The sequence below is a fragment of the Haliotis asinina genome, chromosome 8 (genome assembly GCF_037392515.1).
Source record: "Haliotis asinina isolate JCU_RB_2024 chromosome 8, JCU_Hal_asi_v2, whole genome shotgun sequence".
In the NCBI taxonomy this organism is placed as follows: Eukaryota; Metazoa; Mollusca; class Gastropoda; order Lepetellida; family Haliotidae; genus Haliotis; species Haliotis asinina.
The window spans coordinates 22,806-40,990 of record NC_090287.1 but is presented as its reverse complement, the minus strand read 5'-3'; the positions used below and the strand labels follow the sequence as shown (position 1 = coordinate 40,990).

General features: G+C 43.5%; 1 protein-coding gene across 1 annotated transcript in view; it reads left to right on the top strand.

The window, feature by feature from the left end:
* Positions 1 to 12,113, top strand: part of LOC137295444 (kelch domain-containing protein 2-like) — a 44,035-nt gene extending 31,922 nt beyond the window's left edge. The window contains exons 7-11 of the mRNA XM_067826816.1: positions 6,018 to 6,214; positions 7,718 to 7,809; positions 7,954 to 8,008; positions 10,354 to 10,451; positions 10,617 to 12,113. Of these exons, the coding sequence (XP_067682917.1) occupies positions 6,018 to 6,214; positions 7,718 to 7,809; positions 7,954 to 8,008; positions 10,354 to 10,451; positions 10,617 to 10,846 (672 nt within the window). The 3' untranslated portion in view covers positions 10,847 to 12,113. The remainder of the gene's footprint in view (positions 1 to 6,017; positions 6,215 to 7,717; positions 7,810 to 7,953; positions 8,009 to 10,353; positions 10,452 to 10,616) is intronic.
* The last annotated feature ends 6,072 nt before the right edge of the window (positions 12,114 to 18,185 follow it).

The window sequence follows — 18,185 nt, the reverse complement described above, 5'->3', positions numbered from 1 at the left end:
CCATCGGGGAATGATGTCGAGATCGTGAAGGGGATCAAACTCGGGTGGGTGAAACGACACCAGTTTCAAGTTTGCAACGTTTACGTGCGGGTGGGTGTCGACTCCAACACCAGTCTGCAGGGGGTCAACGTGATCGTGGAAAACAAGATATCACTTATCAATATCTTCCTGCCTGACAACATACACTTCATGGGTATGAAGTTAACCCCTGAATTATTATCAGAAAACCAGTTGGAAATTATATCATAATAGTATAATAATGACTAGTCATCATCCCAACACTACGCTTAACGACCTGGGAGATACGGAGGGATTCGATCAGCCTGGTGAGGAAGATGAATTATACATCCTACACTTCAAAGACAACGTGTACAGACTGGTGTCATTACCAGATTTAAAAGAACCCAAATGGCTGATCAACTTAACAATCGCCTCACCTTATATCACAACAAAAGAGGGGTGGAGGTTTATCTCTAAGATTAGGAATAACGGTATCTGGCCCGGGGATTTCATTACGGGGAATGAAGCAACAGCCAAGGTATATTTTTATGAAGGAAAAATTGGATTAATTTCTGGAATAGAAAGTAAATTAACATTTAGCAGTAGTTATTTACACGAAAGGCAGCTTGAGATATTCTCCCCCTACACAATCATCATAGAAGTCATGTTTACGTATTTTGACCAGGAAAACTCCTCGAAAGGACGTCAATTTTTACCCGGGGTGGTATTACACTGGTTTACCGAACACTTAGATCAATATTGCCGTATTGTTATACAACGGGATACCCCCACGGGTTCTATAAAACGTTTAATAAGCCTCCCTGGGGTTTTTATTACAACAGAAAAGTCTATTAACCTCTCACCTCTTAGCATTAGTTATGATCTATTCCTTATAGGCTTCAAATACATTGATAGACTATTAACTGAAACCCAATTAAAATATTTTTCAAAATATATATTATAGGATGGGTCTGTACCCAGTCGTAGAGGAAGTAGCGAAGACGTTGGAAACCGTAGATGGGTTCCGCTTGAGGCAGTTATGTGATGTGAAACGTCAACTAGAACAAGACCGTGACACGCGGAAAGCTCTATGTAAAAAGTATAATAGAGCTTTCAATATCGTGAACGGGGCTGACACTACCCTTATGGCAACCAGCATGGGACTAGGGGCGGCAGGCGTTGGGTTGTTAACCACCATCGTGGCTGCACCTATAGTGCTAGGTATTGAAATAACGGCTGGGGTGACAGGGTTGGTAGGGTTGGTGCTTAAGTTAGTATCACGCAGACTTAATCGTAAGGCATTGAAACACGACGAGATCAGGGTTCTGGCCGAAGCAAAGCTGAACACAGTGAGTGAGCGAATTTCCACGGCACTCTCTGACAGTAAGATCTCAGAAGAGGAGTTTAGTTCAATCCTCTCTGAACTCAAAAAATATAACGTAATGAAACAAGATATTCGATCCAAGTCTCGTAAGTCTGCTATCAGCGAGGACGAGAAAAAAAAGTACATAGCACAGGGAATACAAAAAGCCCAGCAAGCCTTTATTATGAACACCAAGGAGATCGTAGGCGGTTCACGTTAAACTGTTTCATCGATATAAACATGACATAGGGGCGATAGCCGTAAGCGAGCCACCGATCCTATATGGTCAGTCAAAACTTACAACATAGATAAAGTGGATATAAAAGCCGACGAACCCAACTTATACTACTTGAGGGATGGGCCGGGTAGGGGATTTGTAAGAGAAGAATTATTGATCGTACCGTACGGCACAGTGTTACCTCCTACCAAGGTACAGTAATTACCGCCAACTTTTTTATAGTAGGGGTAATAGTAGCAAGAGCTAATAGCCCAACCAAAGCCTTATTTAGTAAATAAGGCTTTGTAGAGGTATTTTCTTGAAAGTGAGCCAGAACCCCCATTCCCTATACTACTTTTGGTGTGGGATGTGATGGATCCCCTCCTTGTTGGTACTCGCCTTCGCTTTGATTTGCCCAAGCTTGTTCAGCCTTACCAGCTGGGGGACGATTCGCTTTTGGATGAGTGTGTTTTCACATCGGTCGCCCTTTTGGTCAGTCGGATGCCCCCTTGCAGCATTCATACCAGACCTAGAAGGATGTCTATCGGAATGCCATGCAGCAGGTGCGGGTATTGGTCCATGCGGCTTACCTCTCCTCATTACAGAGGTCAGCCCTGGAGGCGGAAGAGAACTCGTTGAGGTCAGCAGCGTCTATGGTGATGTGCGCAGTTATGGAGATGCGCAAGCTGTGGCTGTCGTCATCTCATTACTCAACAGGAACACAGCAGACCTTGCTGACCCTTTCTTCTTGGAATGGGAGAAGGCAACGCAAAATCCTTGGGTGCTGTCCACCTTTCGTGATGGACACTGAGGAAGCGAGGCCCGCCCAAGTTTGTCGGCATAAGGCTCACTTCGGTTCCATCCTGTCCAATTAAGGCAGGTATTCTGCAAGACGTCATTCAGGCTTTGCTGGACAAGTCTGCAATAGAGCGTGTAGCAGCTCTTTAGAAGGACAGCAGGTTCCGCCCAGCGATTGGCTCAGGGATGCGTATCTTCATGTGCCGTTACACCCCTCGTTCAAGCAGTTCCTTTGGTTCTCTTACGATGGGGTGTGTTACCAGTTCACGGTACTCCCCTTCGGTATCTCTGTGGCCCCAAGGGTGTTCATCAGATTCATATGAGTGCCAGCTCCTCTAGACAGGTCCCAAGGAAGGCGTCAACGTTACATGGACGACTGATTGCTCGGTTCGCTATCTCAACCAGTGAGTCAAGATTCTACTCACACGGTGATAGAAGTTCCAGTTCGCCTGGAGTGGATCATTAACCTCAAGAAGTCCTACCTGGTACCCACTCAGGACTTGGTCTTTCTCGGGACGAGGTTCACAACACATCAGGGTCTAGTGTCATTATCCCCGACAGGGTCAGCAGAGTACGAGAGGTGGTGTCTTCCTTCCTCTCACAGACGCAAGCACCCGCGCAAACGTGGCTTCATCTCTTGGGTCACATGGCAGCGACCGTCTCTGTGGTATGGCGGGCATGGTTGAGGATACGCCCCATACAGCAAGCTTTGGCGAGTCTGTGGGCTCCCTCGGAGGACCTGGAGAGGTGTTTCGCAGTTCCCGGGTGGTTGTCTCCTCACCTTTAGTGATGATGGACTGATGTCAGGAATCTCTCCAAGGGGGTCCAGCTCTTACAGTTCAAACTGATGTGTCCCTCACAAGCTTAGGGGGAGGGGACATTCGGTCACTCTGTCGGTGTCCGGACGCTGGTCCAAAGCTGAAGCCAGTCTTCCCATCAATGTCTTTGAACTGAAACCTATGTGGTTGGGTTTTTTTAGCGCTTTCTGGATCATGTCAGGGGCCAGGTGGTTTGTCTTCAGTTGGACAACCATACGGACATGACTTACATCCTGAAGCACGGAGGCACGGTATCCCAAGCGGTCCTTTGTGAGACATGGGATTTCCTCAGTACGACTGTCAGATGATTCCGGTTTATCACCCAGGGATGGAGAATGTGCGAGCAGATCCTGGCCCCCGCATGAGTGGATGCTTGATCAGTGGATATTTGAGACCTATCTCCCGGTTATACAGATCGTTCCAGGTGCATATGTTTGTGCCCAGCGGGACAAATCAGATACCCATGTTATGCTCTCGAATACCAGACCAGAGGGCATTGGTGTGTGATGCCTTCCTGCTGGATTGTACGGGATAGGTTTTGTGGGCGTTTCCACCACATCCCCTGATTCCAAAGGTCCTCTCCCAGCCAGCTCGGCTGCTTGTGCTTCACCCCAATCCAAGGATTCAGTGGTTGGTTTGGACTCTGTCAGGTCTAGCCTCGAGGCACACGGAATTCCTGCAGCAGTTGCAGACACATTTCTGGCTTTGAGGCAGGATTCGACAAGTATTCAGTAGGAGGATAGGTGGTCTCGCTATGCGCGCTGATGTTCAGATAGGGGGATTGCAGATCCCTTTTCTGTAGATTTAGTCTGAGTATTTGAGTTTTTGCAAGCTCATTTGGATGAAGGCTTGGCGGCTTCGACCATTCGTGGCTACTCCATCGCTATTTCTACTTTTCACACCTGTGTCGATGGTGCTCTTCTGGTCCAGCGCCCTCTTGTGCAGCACTTTTTGGCTGGCGTGGATCAGGTTCGACCTGCTATCATGCATACCAGCCACCTTGGGATTTGTCCACCTGGAACAGCTTGATTGGCTGTCCGGTCCCACTTTCTCATGTCTGTCAGCTATTTCCATTCAGCTGTTGACATAGAAAGCGGTATTTCTGGTGGCGATAACTGGGAGAAGAGTTGGTGGTTTACATGCCATGTCAGCAGACTCCACGCTGACTGTGATTCTTACCGTCTGAAGATTGATCTCGCTTTCCATGTGACTGCTCCTATCAAACTTTCTACTCTCACCCAGCCTTCTACATCGGGGATCTCTACAACGAGCACTCACCCCCTGGATGTCCGTAAGACCCCCAAGGTCTATATCAAATGAACACAAGGGATTCGTATGGGTACCCATCTGTTCTGCTATTACGGTGGTGACAGGTTGAAGGCTCACTCAGTCAGGGCAGTAGCTGCTTCCAAAGCATTCCCATCGACACTGCCCATTGCGGAGATTTGCTCTGCTGCTATTTGGAACAGGCCCAGCACGTTTATTAAGCATTAACAGCTTGATACGCACTCACGTGATAGAGCACGCTTTGGCCTTACTGTTCTCTCCAGTAGACAGTTTCCTGCCACCCTGGCAGAGTGAGTCTTGGTTAATTGACAGTTGACGCTGCTGTTACTGCGTGTTAGTGCTCTGTCTCCACTGATGATGTGTCCCATGAGTGGCTGATCGAGTGCGATTTGTTGTCAGTTATAGGTTGGGTTTTCCCCCTTACGGTGCTCTCTATAGAAATCAAAATATGGGCAGGGTTATGTTTGCACTTTTTACAGTGCTATACATCATTCTTAGCTCTGGGGTCTGTTATCAGTGCAGTTGCTCCCTGTCGGAAGCTTCGGGAGATCTAAGGTGAGCGTTTCAGCATAAGTTAATTTTCATAATTACAATTGTACTATTACTATTATTACGTTCTGTGTCAGTATTCCTTCCTTCGTAGCCTTCGGTCTTTTGGAGTCTGAGTTAATGCATATATGTACCCCAAGGATGATCTCTGTGAAAAAGAATGAGACAAACCTGTAGAGGTTTCCAATTCTAGAAGAGAATTGTCCTTTGGGTAGGGCCACCCGCCTCACCGCAATTCTGTTCACTGCTATATTCAGCAGAAGGAATGATGCTACGGGCTTGGATGCTTACCTGGTTGCCTGCGGATGCGTGGCAGAGGGGTGACACCACATGGTGAGGCGCTTTGTTTTTTGTACAATATTTTATTAAAACATTGATACAGCTGGCACATGACATTTTCGGGCAGCAGAAAATGCATATATGTACCCCAAGGACTATTCTCTTCAAAGAATTGGAAACATCTACAGGTTTGTCTAAGTTTATACCATGTACACCAAATATTAAGTTTGCACTGTGTATACCAAATGGTAGTGTTGGGAACTGGTGAAAATCTCATAATTGTTGATGGGTTCCATTCAGTCATCGAAAATAATAGGTGAGCACCATTTGTCAAATTTTTATGTTATGTTATGCACTCAGATGTAAAGGATAAACACAGATGTAAATTTAATGACAGAAACAACCTTGTGAAAAATATTATTATGTTCCAAAACTCTTCGGTATCTATTCTGAGAAAACATGATCAGTTGCTCAATTGGTTTCATGTCAGAATGGTAACAGTCCAAAGATGAAATGTTTATGGTTATTTATATGGATCATAGATACATATAATTTTTACTTATTGATTGATTTTTTTAATAATTGATTGAAGTAACTGACCAAATATGCAAAGCCCTTTTCTCAGTTTCAGCTTTCAGGCTCTTTGGATGTAAATTACTGCAGCATATTGCCAAGATCATACATAAAAGCTTATTTACTTCCACAGGTTAATGGCAAAGCCCCAACAAGATCATACCACAGTGCAACCTTGTACCGGCATGAGCTGTGGATATTTGGTGGAGTGTATCCCCGCCCAGACCCTAATCCTGATGGTTGTAGTAATGAGATCCACATCTTCAGCCCTGTGATGGAGAACTGGTACTGCCCCATTGTCACTGGTGACAAGCCAGCACCTCGCTCAGGGTAAGTGGTGTCCAGTGTCCAGCTGTGACGCTATCTCTAACCCCTACCCGATTGTCACTAGTGTCAAGCCAGCACCTCGCTCAGGGTAAGTGGTGACCAGCATCCAGCTGTGAGTCTATCCCTAATCCCAACCCCATTGTCACTGGTGACAAACTCACCTCACTAAGGTTCCGTGTTGACCAGCATCCAGCTGTGAGTCTATCCCTAATCCCAACCCCATTGTCACTGGTGACAAACGAGCACCTGCTCAGGGTAGATGACCTGCATACTTCAGAATACAACCACACACTGAACACCATCACCCCTTCCATACTGTCCTAGTGTTTAGTGTGATTGTGGTGTTCATTATGGCAGGGGTGATGTGCTCATTGTATTCTACTGTGTTTGATAGTATGCAGGTTGATTGTTTGTAGTTCTGGTGTTCAGTATGACAAGTGATGCTGTTCAGTGTGACTGTGGTGTTCAGTATGTGCTCATTGTGTTCTACTGTGTTTGATAGTATGCAGGTTGATTGTTTGTAGTTCTGGGGTTCAGTATGACAAGTGATGGTGTTCAGTGTGATTGTGGGGTTCATTTTGGGAGAGGAGATGGTGTGGGGTTCAGTATGGCAGAGGGGATGGTGTGGGGTTCAGTATGGCAGACGGGGTGGTTGTGGGGTTCAGTATGGCAGAAGGGATGGTGTGTGGTTGTGGGGTTCAGTATGGCAGACGGGATGGTGTGGTGTTCAGTATGGCAGAGGGGATGGTGTGGGGTTCAGTATGGCAGAGGTGATGGGTGTTCAGTGTGATTGTGAGGTTCATTTTGGCAGAGGGGATGGTGTGGATTCAGTATGGCAGAGGGGATGGTGTGTGGTTGTGGGGTTCAGTATGGCAGACAGGATGGTGTGGTGTTCAGTATGGCAGAGGGGATGGTGTGGGGTTCAGTATGGCAGAGGTGATGGGTGTTCAGTGTGATTGTGGGGTTCATTTTGGCAGAGCATGGTGTGGGATTCAGTATGGCAGAGGGGATGGTGTGTGGTTGTGGTGTTCAGTATGGCAGACAGGATGATGTGGTGTTCAGTATGGCAGAGGGGATGGTGTGGGGTTCAGTATGGCAGAGTTGATGGGTGTTCAGTGTGATTGTGGGGTTCATTTTGGCAGAGCATGGTGTGGGATTCAGTATGGCAGAGGGGATGGTGTGTGGTTGTGGGGTTCAGTATGGCAGACAGGATGATGTGGGGTTCAGCATGGCAGAGGTGATGGTGTTCAGTGTGATTGTGGGGTTCATTTTGGGAGAGGAGATGGTGTGGGGTTCAGTATGGCAGAGGGGATGGTGTGTTGTGGGGTTCAGTATGGCAGAGGGAATGATGTGGGGTTCAGTATGAGGTTGTAGGGATAGATGTAGTGTCTGTGTATTCTAATAACTCGATAGACATGTATTTCGTGTATCAACATAATGTGATATATTATTCTGACATTTTTGTGACCAAACTATTAGTGTGCTGTGTACTTTTGTTATATGTAGACATTCTGCCACGCTCATCAAGGACCAACTGGTTGTGTTTGGAGGATGGGATGCCCCAATCTGCTTCAACGACTTGTATATCCTAGATATGGGTGAGTTTATCCATACATCATCTTTCATGTGGATGATGGTGTTTCTGCATCCTTTTTATGGGCAAGAAGATAAAGTCAAATGTGTTTTGTTCCATGCCACTAAAACCGCCTTGATGCCCAACTGACATTTGACCTTGGTTTCAGGTACTGTTGATTGGTCCAAACCAGAGGTCAAGGGCATGCCACCAAAAGCACGGAGGTGAGACTCTTTGATGACATTGTCCTGTATGTAACTAACTGAGAGGTCAAGTTCCAGCGTTCGAATTCACTATATAAATTCTGCACCAGTGCAGCTAAAAATTGCTGTGTGCAGCTTGAACCTGTTGCTGGACTGCACCAGGTGCAGTTTGAAATATATTGTCATGTTACATTGATTTGAAGATGAATTAATAAAACGAAAAGCAAATGGTTTGAAACGTAAACAAAAATTTACTTCTGCATGTTAAAAATAGTTTTGACCTAAATAACGACTTTGATCATTTCCATATCGTCATAACAATGAACCAATCACAAATGCTTGCTTCAGTTCGCTGGCTAATGCATATAATGTCATCGTTGGTATCAGCCAATGAAAGTTGGAAGACTGTTAGCTCATATGTCTCTGGATATTTCCGTCGGAACTAGGCAGAAACTGTCGTCACCTAGTAACAAAGTCTTCCGGTTTTGTGTATACTGTCACGTGTAATAACACAATGTCTCGACCAGCAGGACAGTCAAAAATACTTAGCTACTTTCCTGTTGAAAAAACAATAGCAAGTTCAGATTGTGAAGAAAGCAATGTTGGTGGAGATAGGCCTAAAGACACCACGACAAGCCCCAGTACTGTAAATGTTGAGGAGAAGTCAACTGACGAACCATGTACACCTACAAGTATCGGTATGAAGGGGAAACATGCGAGTTCAGAAAAACATGGTCATAACGAATTAAAGGTGAAAAAGCCAAAATCATATTCATTTAGAAATGAACGGCGTACAGGCAATAAATGAAAAGCCTTACAGTGACTTTCCAAAGCTTTTGGAATTAATGTCAATTGCAGGAGTTGACAATATAGGCATGAACTATTCATCAGATAAAAAGGCCAGGGAATTCATTGAGTTTATTAATGAATGGATAGTGAGTGAAGTTGTTTCTGAACTAAAAAACACAGAGTTTTTCTCAGTGTTGTGCGATGGCACTGCCGACTGTAGCACAATGGAGCAGGAAATAATGTTTATCAGATATGTTCACCAAGGTTTGCCAAAGTCAGTATTTGTTTGTTTGTCAAAAGTTACAAAGGCTGATGCAAGTCACACCAAAGTCTTGTTCTCTCAGGTGCAGTCTGGATCAGACTGTTAACTGCACTTGGTGTAGCTTGTGAAAAAAACCAAATTCGTACACTGAGTTCTGAATGTGATTTTTTTAAGCCAAATCATACTTGTACTGTGACTAGTTACAGTGTGAGGATGGATGTTTACAACATCTGGGTTGCTAGTTACATTGTGTGGGAGGATGGTTACAACATCTTGGTTGCTAGTTACATTGTGTGGGTGGATGGTTACAACATCTGAGTTGCTAGTTACACTGTGTGGGTGGATGGTTACATTGGAGGGTGGATGGTTACAACATCTGAGTTGCTAGTTACATTGTGTGGGAGGATGGTTACATCTAAGTTGCTAGTTACACTGTGTAGGTGGATGGTTACAACATCTGAGTTGCTAGTTACACTGTGTGGGTGGATGGTTACAATGGAGGGTGGATGGTTACAACATCTGAGTTGCTAGTTACATTGTGTGGGAGGATGGTTACAACATCTGAGTTGCTAGTTACACTGTGTGGGTGGACGGTTACAACATCTGGGTTGCTAGTTACATTGTGTGGGTGGATGGTTACAACATCTGAGTTGCTAGTTACATTGTGTGGGTGGATGGTTACAACATCTGAGTTGCTAGTTACACTGTGTGGGTGGATGGTTACATTGTGTGGGAGGATGGTTACAACATCTGAGTTGCTAGTTACACTGTGTGGGTGGATGGTTACAACATCTGGGTTGCTAGTTACATTGTGTGGGTGGATGGTTACAACATCTGAGTTGCTAGTTACACTGTGTGGGTGGATGGTTACATTGGAGGGTGGATGGTTACAACATCTTGGTAACATGAAAGAGTGATAATTTCACTCTCTACTAGCTCTACCATATTATTAGTGCTAACTTTAATAGCTTCATTATGAACAGATATGAAATGAAATCCAAGATTATTTGCAGTTTGAAACCATAAGTGGAAATTATCTAGTAGTCCACAGACAAGTAAGATACCATTATTTGATTTGTCCAAAATTAAAATTGATTTGTCCCGGGCATCGAGCAATGGGATTTTTGAACCGCTGATGGTTACATTGGTGAGGTGCATTGTTACACCGTGTCGGTGGGTGGATTTGTTTACACCTGTATTAGTGGTAGCATGTTAGTGAGTTATGGGTCATGTAGATTCTGACACAGGTTTGTCGGCACCTTGTGTCTCCACCCATCAGTCAGGTCTGTGAATGGTGTTGGCTTTTTTCCCCCAGTTGGCATGCTTCCTGTGCCCTCAGCAACAACCGCATCCTCATTCATGGTGGCTACGATGGCAACAATGCGCTGGACGACACCCACATTTTCAACTTAGGTAAGATCTCAGTTCAGTCATTTTTCCATACAGTATGTCTTTACTGTACAATCTGTTGGCATATCTTTTTCATATGAAGTGCTTTTGTCTCAGGTCATCACTAGTCCTGTTTCAAAGTCATTGTTGACAGATATATTGTATCTTGACTCTTGATCCAACTTTCAGACGAGCGGAGCTGGAGCTGCATCCATGTGGAGGGTGCACCCACTGCAAGAGCCGGACACATGTCCATCTGTCTGCCTTACAGCCATGAGAACCAGGAGGAGGACGAGGTCATCATCTTCGGGGGAGGAGACAATGACGGCACATTCTTCAACGATCTATTCAGCCTGTGCATCCCCTTCAACCCAGTCCTTGACGATGTATTGGTGGAGCAGAAGGGAGGGAAGGCTTGATGGTCAGAAGCTGAACAATGTTAGCTGCACACACTCCTCACACCCATCCCTCCCCTACACTGTCCTCCCCCTTCCCATCTCCCCTACACACTGTCCTCCCCCTTCCCATCTCCCCTACACTGTCCTCCCCCCTCCCATCTCCCCTACACTGTCCTCCACCTCCCATCTCCCTTACACTGTCCTTCCCCTTCCCATTTCCCCTGCACTGCCCTTCCCCTGCCCATCTCCCCTACACTGTCCTTCCCCTTCCCATTTCCCCTGCACTGCCCTTCCCCTGCCCATCTCCCCTACACTGTCCTTCCCCCTCCCCCCTACACTGTCCTTCCCCTTCCCATCTCGCCTACACTGTCCTTCCCTCACCCATCTCACACTGTCCTTCCCCCTGCATCCCCCTCTCTGCACCCTCAACTACCACATTTTGGTGATGTATATTTCCTCCTTGCTTAAGTGTGAAGGCAGCCTAGACCTGAATCATCTAGGAAGCCTGTCAGTGGCCAGTTTGTGGCAGTACATCTACCAGTTGTATTTTTAATGGAGTGAACAGCCCTTGTTCTGTATTGTGTTGTATTTGTACATATAAGCACTGATTACTATTTCTATACTTTTTCTATACATAGGACACTATAATCGTGTTTTTCAACAGCAGAAGCAAGCCATTCTTCACAAGCATGATGGATATAATTGCTAGATACTTGTGTAACTCTTGCCTTCATGTTTGGATTTTTTGGTGTGTGGGTTTGTTTTTTTTTGTTTGTTTTTTTAAATGTTTTTGTTTGTTTTTTTGGGTTTTTATTTTTTATATTTTTTTTAATTCATTTGATTTTAAGCAGATATTTTCATGCAGTTGTCAGCCAAACCCATGGATGCCCACTGGACAGTGCTATTTACCCTGTTTATATGTAGGCACTGCTAAATTATATAAACATGTATATTTGGTGTACTCCAACAGTTTTACTCTCACATTTTTTAAGGTGTTTGTATTCTCATAGAGATCTGGAAAGAAAATCTAATGGATGCAATTTTACTGTTTCTAATTTTACTGTTCATGAGTGCTTTTTATAGTACAGATTCATCTGTAAATACCTCATTTTCACAGAATTATGTTTATAAATCATTTGATTGTCCTTTTACGATGAATAAACATTTTAGTGCCATTAATTTTCTGTCTCAAAGTTGGTTTAGTTGGATGAATTCATGAAAACAAGTCCAAATAAAGGCCACATTCAGATTCACGTTCCAAATACTGACATAGTGTGGTGTTTGCAAATAACAGTGTCAAAGTTGTTTTTACAAACATCGGCACATTGTCTCCATGTGGTCCTTGCTTGCATGCTTCCCCTGGAGCTGTGTATGACTGGAAGTGTGTGAGAGTGCCACCTGTTTTTTCCAGTTCGAAGGCTGTCGAGTAAAAGCACATGGTGAGCACAGATGTACCCTTATGTTGTGTGCTGAATAAAGCGCTTAACATTCGTAGCAGAGCATAACTGTGAGAAATGGGCACAGAAAGTGTTAGTGTGTGGCAGGGCTAACAGAAAGTGGCCACATTCTTCAAAATGTCTCCGAAGTTTGAAAGTCAAACGTATGATGAACGGAAGACTGAGATAGCAATATGGCGGAGAATATTACCGAACTGAAACCTGAGAAGTAGGCTTTAGTGGTAGCATTATCATTGTCAGGTAATGCAAGAGACAAGGCACTTGAAATTCCATCCAACGATTTAGATAGTGAAAACAGTAATAGTGGATGGTGCAGTTTTGTAAGAAAAGAAAGTGCATATGAAGCTTATTCGGACTTTGAAAATTACCAGAATTTGGACTATGTGTACATGACTGAATATAGTTTGGAATTCGAACCAATGTGTAACAGGTCAAAAACGTTTGTGGGACTCTATCAGATGCAGTATTATCATTCAAAATACTGGACAATGCAAACTTAGAAGTCAAAGAAAGACAGCACGCACAGCATGTGGAGATTTGAAGTTTGCCTCCATGAAGAGTGCCATAAGAATAGTAGTAATAACAATAATAATAAGACTCCCGTATTCTCCGAAAAGTTCTTGGTGGGTTCGACTAGGCAGTTTTTCCTGGGAGAAGTCTCATTCGCTGTCTGGGCTGCGTGTAGAGGGGGGCGAGGGCCCTGAGCTGATGATAAGCTTTACCAGCCTGACTGTGCCAGGATCACCCGAACCCTCCCTGCTGCATTTTAATCTTAATCTGTAACATAATAATAATAATATGAATAATAAAATATGAAATGTCGTCTTTGCAATGAATTTACAGAGACTGTCCAACACCTTGTCAGTGGATGCCCTTCCTTGGCACAAACTGCATATCTTAAAAGACATGATGGCATGGCTTGCTGCTTTTATTATCGTCTCTGCCATGCCTGTGGCTTTGACTCCGAGGTCCATCCATGGTACGACCCTGAACATGTCCAGGGCGTCCTGGAAAATGATGCTTTTAACTTCTCTGGAATAGGCCAATATACAGCCTGAGACGAATTCCAGCCAACAAACCTGATCTTGTCCTTTTTGATAAAGCCAATGAAATTATTTATATCATTGAATTTTCTGTCCCTTTTGACAGCAATGTGATTGGCAAGATTCAGGAAAAGCATGATAAATATGCGGACCTCGCCTTCGAAATGTCTCGCTTGCATCCCAAGTACACAGTCGTCAGGCTCCCCATTGTTCTCGGTGCCCTTGGTTTGGTACCTCCTGATCTCTTGGCGCAGATCAGGAGAGTGCCCGGGTTCTCCACCGGGAGCACAGCCCTTCTGACAATCTGGGTAATGCAGAAGGCTGCAGTGTTGGGAAGCCTCCATATTCTCCGGAAAGTTCTTGGTGGGTTCGACTAGGCAGTGTTTCCTGGGAGAAGTCCCATTCGCTGTCTGGGCTGCGTGTACAGGGGGCGAGGGCCCTGAGCTGATGATAAGCTTTACCAGCCTGACTGTGCCAGGATCACCCGAACCCTCTCTGCTGCATTTTAATCTTAATCTGTAACATAATAGTAAAGTAAACTTGCGCAGAATCTCCAGGCACTAAGTGCCTGCTCTATGCACTACAGAATATATGTACAAATGTATTGTCATTGGATGTATCATTCATTGTAGAGTCTTTTGAAGACATGTCTTCAAGTGGGTTTTGAAGATAGTCAATGATGTAGACGCCCTCAGCTGAAAAGGTAGATCATTCCAGAGTGATGGGGCAAGGAATGAAAATGACTTCTGTCCAAACTTTTTAGGTTTACTTTGGGCACTTTAAGAAGGATCTGATCTGCTGATCTCAATGCACGAAATGGGACATACTGCTCAACTGACTCTGTCAGGTACTCTGGTGCAGTCTGATGGAAGCACTGATATGTTTGAATCAAGATTTCATACTGGACACGAGCTTCGATGCGGAGCCAGTGTAGTGACACAAGTACAGGTGTGATATGTACTGTGTTCTTTGTTCTAGTCACAATGCGAGCAGCCGTGTTCTGCATGCACTGTAACTTTGTTAACTGTCGCGTAGTCCAGTCTAGACAGGACAAGAGTTCTAGCCAGCATATGGGTCATATGAGTTGAGAGGTAATCCTGAACTGATCCAATATTCCTCAAGTGGAAGTAGCAAGTTTTACACAGATTGCCTATATGATCGTCCATATAGAAATTGCTGTCAAATAGAACTCCAAGATTTCTTACACGTTCCGAGTCCCCTACTTGCACCATGACTACAAGAGCAGAGAGATGATTTTTGGAGAGTACCAACAAGAAGTGCCTCAGTCTTGCTATCATTTAGCTGGAGTTTATTCTGGGTCATCCATGACTTGACCCATCAGCACAAGCTTCAAGCGCACTGACAGCTTGGGCAGAATCCCCAGGATAGAAAACACTGAGTAGCTGAGTATCGTCAGCGTACATGTGATGTAGCATTTCTGTTGATGAGATATACTTCCCTAGGTTTGAAGTATACAGACTGAACAAGATTGGCCCGAGCACTGATCCCTGGGGAACACCGTACTTCAAGACCGCTGGTTCTGAGCTGCAGTCACCAGTACAAACAGATTTTACTCTGTCAGAGAGATAGGACAAACCGATGTAGTTTTGCATTTTGCACTACCTCAGAGTACCAGGGAGATGATTTTTTAGGGTTGGTATTTTTCACAGTAACAGGAGCATGCGTATTGATGAGATTGGATAGAGTCTTATTGTAACCCTCAACAAGATCTTCAAGATCATCAGGGGGATGCTGGACAAGTGCAGAATTGGTTAAGTCATGCCTGAAATGGTCTTGATCAGTCGCCTTCAGATTCCTACACTTGACTACGCTGTGAAGTATGAACCAGAACACAGCAGCAGAAGCTATCCAAATAAAACAAGAATCTGCATATACTGGACTCAACATAAGTCAGGCCAGAGGAATCGAGGTTATTAGAAGAAACGCTATGACAGGAACAGTTCAAGCACAAGCAACCCACAGAATAATGCAGTAGCAAGAGGTACAAACCAAGGGCTCCCGATATGCTGTCTGTCAGAGTACATGTCACTGGGCAAAAGACTGTACAGTGTAGGAAGAATCAGTTCACATTGCAGAAGAAATTGATCCTGACAATGTGCCTGAGAATGTTGAACATGGTAACGTCACTTTTCACAAAAGAACGGAAGTAGTATTATTAATAGCGGTTCTGGACCATGCTGAATGAAAGCTATATAATTTATATATGACATGGATCTAGACCCCTTTTCAAAGAAATCCAAAATAAAAAGGCACTGCCCGTCTTCCTTCACACAAGCCTACTGTGGGGGTTGCCTCTACTGTGGGCTGGCCTATTCCCTTTACTACTCAAATGTTTAAATGTGAATCAATCGACACCGACTGAGAGAGTTGGGGTCACACATTGCAGACGCCCTCGATAAAGTCTGCACCGGCTGAGAGTTGGTCACAACCTTATCAGTAATCATGTGCTATATTCAGAGTATCTATATTGATTATGGGCTCAATGTCGTATTCTTGTCTTATCATGTCGTTACGTAAACTATCAACAATGAAGTCAGTCAGAAAATACTCTTTGAATACATCTTCACTAATAACAGTAGTCAACTGATAGATGCTGTGCCCTAATACTTTGAGTTTGTTAACAATCAGAGGTTCAACATCAGTCAAAGATATATTTGACATAGGTGTGAACAATCTCTAATAGGGTGATTTCTGAGGATGGTGACTTTTGGGGTCTAAAAAATTCTAACAACTACTTTTTAATTGTAAGTCAGTTAATTTTTGACTGACATGTTTTAAGCTTATAAGGTTCATATTATTATATAGGTAAATGGGTGGGATACTAATATGTCTGTAACCGTCCATAATATGGCTTGTTGATGGAAAACCTCCTCTTATTATGATTCGGCAACGTCTATTCCCATGTCTTTTGTACCAAATTATTCTAAGGCCATTTGAAATGTCTACTGGACTGGAGGGACTCTCTGCTAGATATACGTCTATAATTAGTGTTGTGTGTGGTTTTATATCACATGAACTCAAAAAAACAAAGACGTTGGTAATCATATGTTCTGCCAGTGTATAAACTGGCATCCGAGTTGACTGGGGCTAACATGTTGCCAGTGATATTTGTAAAACTTGTAAAGAATTATCTCTTATGGGACTGAAGGATGTGAGAAGAAAGTCGTTATTAATTTTGGAAACGAGGTCATTTTGATTAAAAATGATGTAAGGGTTGGTTAGTGTTATTTTAATTACCCATTCAAGCTCTGTAATATCTGCTAGTGGCATTCGTTTTTATACGTTATCTTTAAAGTATAACAGATACTGGGTGTCTTCCTCACCAGGTAAATTGAACTCATTTGTGTCTCCTAGATCACAGAGTGTTACTTTATAGCTTACCATTGTATATATAAAACTTAGAAAATAGTTTCCAATTGTTTTCCTGGTAATATACTTTCTACATATTTTAAACTAAAAAAACTTATGTGCTCGGATAGAAAAATCTTGGTTAGAGATATAGTGTTTTCCACTATAACTGTAAAACCTTGCAAACTGGTGTGTGAATTACCCCCCACCCACTCGTAAATTGTGCAAATTTGATCCTTATGTTTTTTAATTCAGTTTGATTCCATTCACAATCTCAATATCACTCTGCAGTGGTTAACTTAGTAAGACTTGCATGGCTAGCGTGGTATTATCTTAGATGTTTTCTAGCATGGCAGGAACCACCTGCAATACCGCATTCTCTCTGGGTTTACACAACAGCATGTGAGCTGCTCTAATCGAGACTGGTGTGATGGTTACACTTTGTTTATGTAATGGGCCGTAAGCCGCAAGCAGGATTCCGTTGTTCACGACTTTGTTCAAGTAACGGTCTTTGTTTTCTATGAAAACATATGGGGAAATTAGTGTTACACTGAGAAGCCAGCTGATTTGAGATGGTAACATCATCCACTTGGCATCGCTGTTGAGTGTTATATTTTGTGGTTTGTTCATTTCAACTCCTCTGAGTTGACATATCAAAGTCTTCTAAATCACACAATTTACCACTGAACGCTGGGTGTATTCTCCATTCGTCTTGCAAACTATATCGTATTGTGTGTTGCTGGCAGACCCTAATGTATCTAGGGTAAAAGTACTAACAGATCCACCAGCGGCAGGCACTTCAACTCTTTTGTAAATACTGTTCATAAGCTTAAAAGCGTATATTTTACCATCTATTCCTATGTCATCAAACCCTCGAGTATGACCTAGGTCTGATAAACTTGTATTAACACATCTTTTTATTCGCATTCCTGGTCCTTGATTACTAGCCATTTTGTATATATAGTGTTACGCTTGGGTATCCCATATTTACAGCATTGTTTTTTGTATCTAAAATTGATATCTTTAATTCAGAAATATTACTATTTGTTAATTTTTCATACTGACGCGATGAAAATGACTCAGTGCGACCCTCATTGTATTTTTCTGTTTTATCCAGGACAGCCCTCAACAACGTAGAAGGACGTTCACTTTGTACATTATCCATTGTGCTAAGTTGGTCGAGATGAACGCATAACTCATGGTATGGAATTAGCTCTGGTACTTTTGTACCAGTGATGACAGACTGAGGGTTTATATTGCTTATTGGCAGTCCTAATATCTTCGCCAACGGTGACTGAGTCTCAGTGTGTTTTTTGTATTATTGTTGTCTAACACCACTATTCCGTTTGAGTCATTTATTTTGAGTTCAGCTCCTAAGGGTTTGAAAATTTCATCGCTGAGAGAACACACGCTGTAGTAACCATCAGTTTTTTTGTTTCGCACTCTATTGATGAACAGCTCATTATTTTTGTGGTTTACGTTTGTCCATCG